Source organism: Platichthys flesus, chromosome 2 (genome assembly GCF_949316205.1).
Source record: "Platichthys flesus chromosome 2, fPlaFle2.1, whole genome shotgun sequence".
NCBI classification, from domain to species: domain Eukaryota; kingdom Metazoa; phylum Chordata; class Actinopteri; order Pleuronectiformes; family Pleuronectidae; genus Platichthys; species Platichthys flesus.
This window is the reverse complement of record NC_084946.1, coordinates 2,616,462-2,624,663: the sequence shown is the minus strand read 5'-3', so window position 1 is coordinate 2,624,663 and position 8,202 is coordinate 2,616,462. Positions and strand designations below refer to the sequence as shown.

General features: G+C 40.1%; 1 protein-coding gene across 1 annotated transcript; it reads left to right on the top strand.

The window, feature by feature from the left end:
• Window positions 1-3,481: 3,481 nt before the first annotated feature.
• Window positions 3,482-5,918, top strand: LOC133973732 (transcription factor 15-like). Its single transcript, XM_062411760.1, has 2 exons — window positions 3,482-4,115; window positions 4,857-5,918. Exons 1-2 carry the CDS (start codon window positions 3,633-3,635, stop codon window positions 4,917-4,919), a joined length of 546 nt encoding a protein of 181 aa, XP_062267744.1. The 5' UTR covers window positions 3,482-3,632; the 3' UTR covers window positions 4,920-5,918.
• The last annotated feature ends 2,284 nt before the right edge of the window (window positions 5,919-8,202 follow it).

Genomic DNA, 8,202 nt, shown 5'->3' with positions numbered 1-8,202 from the left:
CTCTTGCAACGTGTTGGAACTAGATGCACGATATTCATACTTACAGTAAAAACAGTAAGATGCACTAAAATACAGTAAAATGGAAATTGGTACAAAACATGTTGAGGGTCCTGAACAATCTTGTCTCCACACTGCTGCATGGCTTTGAGAATTTATATATAATTTTTCACACCCTCAGTGGATATAATCGGACACCAATTCCATCCAAAATATTACAAAGAATGCAAGTTATCTCCCCCTGTCCTAATTTGAACATTCTCCAGCTGTTTTTGTGGCTAGGACTTTTCAGGCAGTTTTAGTGGAAAAGCTAAAGTCTTGCTGTCATTCTAAAACCGGCTCAGTGCAGGGCTAGAGAAACTGCTGCACATAGATGCAGTGCAATGTATGGAGAGTTTGAGTGGTCATCAAGACTAGAAAAGTGTTTATCATCCAGAGTTCAGTGTGTGTCTGAGAGAAGTCTGAGTAAACTATATATATAATATAAAATAAATAATATAATTTATATTATAAATAATATAATTTATATTATAAATTATATTATGTGACTGCTCGGAGCTTTAGAGGCTATTTTGGATACTTGGGCATCTCATGTCGATATAACTGCTGTTTCAGAGGACATTCCTCCGTGGCAAGAACAATCCACTTATTTATAACAATACATAACATGTATATCATTTGTTGGCAGCACCATTCCATGTTATTGGTATCAGATTCAAAAACCAACCTATTAAATCTCATACGACAGTAAGATGTTCACCTGGAGTACCATTATCACATTTTTCCTGACACACATTCCACCCACCACACCGTTTATCACTGCAAGTCAACAGGCATTTAATAGCATTCCTTCAAGTCGATGCAAGGGGGTTGGGGGGTCAGGAGAATTGGGGTGAAGTATTTATGGTTCCAAACATGTGACGTGACTGTGGCGCTTGGGGAGAGAAAGTGCAGTGGGGTCGTGTTGCTGGCTGGCCGAGCGTGGTAAAACACCATGGCGTCCTGCTTTATGAGTGGAACCAGGTCCCACACAGGTCGCTGTTGTTGGTGCAGCTGAGCTGGGGGCCAGGGGCAGCCGGTGCCCCGGTTTGATGTGTCAAGGGGTTGTGTTTGTAAAAACAGGCCCTTTGATGACACTCTCTCCCTTTTGCAGCACTCCACCTATCCCTCCTCCAGCACCAGTCAATCTGGAAGCCATTTGCTCAATTTCTACAGAGAAAGTTCAGGCATGATCCCCTCCAGCATCTGCTGAGTGTTTATTTACCCAAAAGCACTTAACCCATTAGACAAAGTGAAACAGGGCAACTGCCACTGACCACATTAGCCCACTGGGGCTGACTGTGTTTCCATAATTTAGATACAAACCACAGACATATGATAAGCATGCATCTTACTGATTAATAATATATCTCTATTAAATATACTTTCAAAACCTTTAGTTATTTGAAGCTCATACTTTCCTTGATTCTCACATATGAGAGTCTACAGTGTTCAAAACCTCTGTTACAAGCAAAAGTACCTCAATATAAAAATATACATAGGTAGAAATAGTCAAAGCTAAATCTACCTAATAATTTCACAGACATTTGTCAATGTGTCTGTCTGTCTGTCTGTCTGTCTGTCTGTCTGTCCCGAGATATGTATGGAAGACATATCTCGCAAACAAATTCACACCTATTGCTATTGCAAATTGCCAAAGGAAGTGCATTACTAAGTTTGGTGCAAATCAGGCATGCAATACACTCAATATTAATAGGATTTGAATAAACAGCTGACTAACGTTCTGTGGTAGTAGTGGGAGCAGGGCAGAGTCCAAACAATCGACAATCACAGCAATGGACGGACACAGACATTCACGGTGCTAATCTACGTCATGGCAGCAGTATTCAATGAATCACATTGAATCATATCGAATTGTTAAGTTTGTTTTGTTACTGCAAGGCTTTATCGTAAACTGGATTACAGAGCTTTCATTTTGAAAGTTGTTAACTTGGGTCTGAACATCGTTTTGATTGTTAAACAGACCTCTGACATAGCTAACATGCAATGTATACAAAAAACAACACTAGTTAAGTTAAATTATTCAAACTTAACATAACCAACACACGTGAACAATAATTAAATAAATTGCAAACAGATTAAGGCCTTTTAATTATTACTCATCTCATTTGTATTCTTCAACATAGTCGACTATATAGGCTGACAGGGCCAATATGTGACAAGAGCTAACCTAGAGTGCACATTGCCAACTACCTCACTAAGAGATTCGTTTAAATGAAACATTGTGCTCACAGTTTGGACCAGCAGTTTTTCTTCAGTCAGAGTTGCAGCAATAAAGAGGAGGGTCCAAATCCTCCCCTCTACAGTAATTATACAGTTCATAATCCAATAGTCTTGCAAGGTGTCCTCCTAAAGGTTATTTGAACTGTTTAGAGACAAGTCTATGGTGCAGAGTGAAGGTAGAAAACTTTTTCTTCATCCTACCTGGTTTATCTGCAGTTACTATTTTATAGTCAATAGTATTGTTCATGTGTGTTGCCTATGTATACATTTGAATTTACTTTACTGCTTTTATTTCGTCATAATTTTTTTCTTATTCTTGTTGAGAGTTATGGACAGGATGTCACACTTTGTTAAGCTCAAGAGACAAATTATGATCTGTGAATATGGGCTATATCAAATCATTTGATTGATTGATGGATGTTTCCTTTTCAGAGGTCTGTTAAGCAATGGATACAATCTTCACACTCGAGTTTGCAACTTTTCAAAATAAAAGTTCTGTAATTCAGCTTGATATAAAGAATTGCATCTGATTCTTTGAATGTTGTTGCCATGACAGATATCAGCACTTTCAACTCCAATGAATGTCTGTGTAACAGTCCGACATGGTGAAATAAAAATAATCAAATTATCAAAATAATAAAGTTGATTTTGATACTCGGTTTGACCAAGTTACCGACCGCTTCTATAGTTTATCCGAAGACGTAGAAAAAGACACGCTCAACTCGGTCCACAGAGTAAAGGCATGCTATTCTACAGACACTGACCTCTAAGGAGCACTGGTCCTCTGGTCATTGAAGGTGATAAGATACATGGCTTGTGCGATATGTATACCACAAACATGTGGTACACATACTGCACATGTTTGTGCAATCAGAAAGTTGATTTATAATTGACTTATCCTCATTGATATGCAGTGTAATGTCCTTATCTATAAAGTGCAATCATTAGTAACTAGTATGAGTATAGTGGCAGAATATGTAAAAACTTGAGTAAATGTGTCACAGCATTATCCTCCTGATCCGTCGACCACTGTGCTCTCTGCTCTACCATCATTAAAAATCCACGGCCCACTCATTTGGTCACCAAACTGCAAGTTTTAGGACCAAAACATTTGGGAGGATGGGAGCCTCTCCATGTGCTCCACCCCCCTCCCAGCTGCTATAAGAGCCTTCCCTGGCTGTCACGACCGCTGTCACTCCGGGCCATGGTATGGAGAGGTGTCAAAACAAACTGGGAGCTTGTGTTGGCTGAACCTCGGAGTTACATCGGCCTTTACGCACGGCTCTTATTTGCATGCGGCTGTTTCCTAGTTGACATTGAGGGACTGGTCCTCCTGAGACTCTTGCTTACCAATGATGGCTTTCACTATGCTGAGGCCGGTGTCCACTCATCCCTTCTCTTACCCCGCTGACCTGACCATGATGTCGGACGATGAGGAGGGGAGCCGCAGCGAGAGCGACGGCAGCACCGACCAGGGCTACGACTGCTGCGGGACTCCGGTGGAGGGTTACCGGCGGGAATCCGGTGGCGTGGTGGTGCGTCAGCGGAACGCCGCCAACGCCAGAGAGAGACACCGGACCCAGAGCGTGAACTCGGCCTTCACGGCTCTGCGGACACTTATCCCCACGGAGCCGGTGGACAGGAGGCTGTCCAAGATCGAGACGCTGCGCCTGGCGTCCAGCTACATCTCGCACCTGGCCAACGTGCTGGTGGTGGACGGCAGGGAGGACGGTCAGCCGTGTCTCAGCGCTGTCTACAAGGAGCTGAAGGGGAGTGGAGGGGGCAAGAAGCCCAGGACCATCTGCACTTTCTGCCTCAGCAACCAACGGAAAGGGGTAAAATATACAGAAAACATGCCCCACACAAGTCAAACTCCATTTTCCAATTTCTTTCTTAGTTGCAAGCAGCAGGCAAAGCACATGTTATTTCAGACCTGCATGTGATTCATCACACTCTGCATTTTAATTCTATTTTACAATTGCACAACTATTATTACTGTATAAGTTCAAATTTTATAATCCGCCTGCACCATTTCTCCTGCAAAATATTGAAAAAAATTCTGTGGAGGGAGCCTAGTAAATATCTTTATTTCAGCATTTTTCATATTATTTTACTTTAAACATGAAGTCGATTGGAATATATATATATATATATATATATATATATATATATATATATATATACATATATATTAGTTTTCTGGAGACTGCGTTTGAGTAAAATTACATCTCTACCTGACTGGATGTTTGACTGGAATAAGTGTTTTCCAGTTTAGTGGGGGATCATCTGACACTAGGTTGAGGATCCTGGTAAAATGGACGTGGTCCATCTTGGAGTTTGAATCTCTCTTCTGGGATTTAGCTTATTTATAGGTGCCATATGAAAACATCCTTTAAAGGAAATTTGTTTTTCATTCGAGACAACTATTTAATCGCACTAGACCCACTTTTGTGCTGTATAGAAATTGCATAAAAACAGGTCAACTCAATTAAACTCAAATTATGTTTAGGTCTAAAATGTTTCCCTGGGTATGACCCTTGAATTGACACTGTCCCTATTTTCCCTCTTGCTCACAGGTGACGGACAGACGAGACTGTGTGAAAATGCATGGGCACAGCCGGAGACAAATGAGTCGGTGATGGAACTGTTTAACCCGGAGCAGGTGTTGATCTTCTCTTCCTGCAAGCAGAACTTGTAAAAGTCTATAGAGTCATTTCAGAATGACAGCAGTCTCAATGGAGCACTCTTTTTGGGAGTTTGGTCTCTTAGATGTATGAGATAGAAGGTTTGGCACCAAAACCATCTGTGTGTTGCCAGCAGATGAAGAAACTCTTTCCATTGTGATAAGGTCATGGGGTGATATTGTAAAACTGAGAAAAGTGTAGAGTAAAGCTGCTATTGTATATGGTCATGGATGTTTTTTTCATATCATTACAAAATCTGCTGAGCATTTTATGAGGACTGGTAAATAAAGATAAATATAATTCTACACAGTCAGTGATCTTTGAGAGAAGGAACTCTCTTGCTCTGAGTCTTGAAACATAGCATTCTTATTTACACAAGAAGTGTGTAACATCAGAAAGAGTTTTGCACATGGGCCATAGGATAGTCAATATAACCTGCTGTCGATAACAGCAGGTTATAATCACACAGTACTGTGGATTAAACTAGTAACCAATAACATATTGTTTAGTTATCCAATAATTCAAATTCAAAACAGTAGAATTTGACATTTACATTAGGTAAATAGTTATTTTAATACGTAACTGGCATCAGATGATCATTGCACTAAATCTCTATGATACAGGTTATGTGATCCTGCTTGAGGTTTGTTTTCACAATGTCTTTTGTGTTCATAGGTCAAAGCTTTTAGTTACACGTTTTAAATTACCAATTATTCTTTGTGTGAAATAACTATGTTACATATTGACGGGTCAATCAGAGACACATCTGGTACCTGACATGTTAATATGCTATATTGGGTAAAATATTTGTTAGACTAAACTCCACAAGAGTTTGCATTGTTCTTCAAGAGGACAAAAGCAGATCAGGACAGACCACTACATCTACAAGCCTGGTCTAGGATCATGTCCAACAGGATACATCAGTGCTTTTTCATGACAATGTTGTAATGTACTTTGGGATTAAATCTATTTTTACACAGACATGGCTCTTTTTTGTATTTCAGTGTAGTGGCAATGTTTTGAGGGTGTCAGTTGTGTCTGTGCTTTTGTATTGCTTGTCAACATGGGATTTAACAATTTTTTATCGATAATGATCAGAAAATATATTTTTGTTTAGCTGTAACGGGCCATTTTTGAATCCATGTCTATTAACAAAAGTAGCTGTTCAAATTCAGGTCTCATGATCACAATTTGACCTGTAGAAAAACACTGGCCTATTGGATCTTTCCACTTTCTCATGAACAACGAATTAGCTAAATAAAAGGTATATCAATTCTGCTATTTTGCAACCCCCAATGCTTCCAGTGAAGCAGCTTGTTAAGTTGTGTTTGTTCTGGTTTTGAGATATTTGATGACCACTCAAAGCTCTTTATATTTATATATTATGCTATTCACCCATTCAATCACACATTCATACAGTGCATCTATGTACAGTATTTTCTGTATTACACATTGTATTCACAAACTGCCGGCACAATTTAGGGTTCAGTATCTTGCCCAAGCACACTTCAGAATACGGAATGGGACGATTGTGAATCGAACCACCTTAGTAGACGACCTAATCTATCTCCTGAGTCACAGCCGCCCCCTGCATCTGTCTCTGTCTTGTGAATGGAATACTGTTTATGCTGCTAGCACTCTCCAGATTGTTTTCAGTGGTTTTACTTCTCTAATGAAGAAATAGACTCCATGGCAAGTGCAGACAGTGTATAATTACAAAATACACTTATATACAGAGTAGGCTCTTACACTCTCCCCCTCATGATTTCCATTTCTGTCTACTTTACACACCACCTACAAAGAGTTACATGTAATTTTAGAACAACCAGATCACTAATTGTTAAACAAACAATTAGTGGCTTTGTTTGCCTGTAACATGCTCAGTAGAGGAAACCTACATGGGGAATCCCAATGAAGGTTTACCTTCACCGTCCAAGTATGACAAGGAATCTCTGCAGAGGAAGTAATCAATCTTTTCCTCAGCAGGGTCTCTCTAAAATATCCCAGCAGTTTGTGACCACACAAAGCCCTGTCAGGGTGGTAAGGTACTGAGTGCCAGTTAGGAAGGCATGAATCAAATTTAACTCTGGGAAAAGGTAAAGACAAAACAGGAAAGACACAAATTAGTTTTGTTGGATCTATTGTGGTGACTGATGATTACTCATGGAGACCATCAGGGAGTGTAGCACATTTCTGGACTCGTGCCAGCAAGAACAACCACAGAGAGGAAGAGTGTCAAGTTTGGTTTTAGAGCTGAAAGACCACTTTTTTACAATGTAACTGTTAGTTCATACATATGTGCATTCCACATGTTTGGAAAATGCCTCGTTTGCAGTTTGTAATCTCTCCATAATCTCCCCTGAATTCAACTGAAACTTGAGAAGCTAATTTTATGTGTGCATGAACCATACTCCATTCGGATCAGTTTCCAGGAAAAATCTGAAGGCTGACCTCTGGCCTGAATCTGCTCTGGTAGTAAATTTCTCAGTTTGGGATCCACATGTGGTGTTGATCAGTCACAGCTAATATCACCTAGCTCCCCTAGTCCAGACAAACACAGCTGCTGATGAATCACTGTTACACATCACAACAGGAGAGAAGCACTGTGGGCTGTGTGAGAATCAGTTTAAACACAGAGACAGGCGTACAGTTTTTAAACTGGGTGTGCCAAAAGCAACAGAAAGTACTCCAGGATGAATGCCAGCACTTCGATTAGAAAAATCTGCAACCTTACACTACAGCGATCACATCATGTGACGGGAATAGAAGAAGACAAGATGTCTAGTGTGATTGATTACCATATTCAAGGAAGTCTGGCATCTCTGGTAGTTGCTTTTCACAGTGTAATGAACTGATCACTTTAAACAAAGCAGTATTTAAATCAACGATAAAGGAATAGTTTGACATCTGGGAGAATAAACACTTATATAACTTTCTTGCAGAAAGTCTAATGAATAGAGTGACACCACTAAGCACACTATGCATAAAGCTACAGTCAGCAGGTGGTTAGCTTAGGAGCACAAAGACTGGAAACTACAAGGACACACTCCAAAGGTAACAAAAATCTACCCCTTGGCTCCTCAAAAGCTCATTAAATAACACATTATGTCTCTAAGTTTTGGTGCCACAGTGGTTTATGTGCTGAGTTGTATTCCCCTTGTGCTACACTGAGTTAACCAGCTGCTAGCTGTACCATAACAGCTGTACCATTAACATAATGAAAACACCCAATCAACAA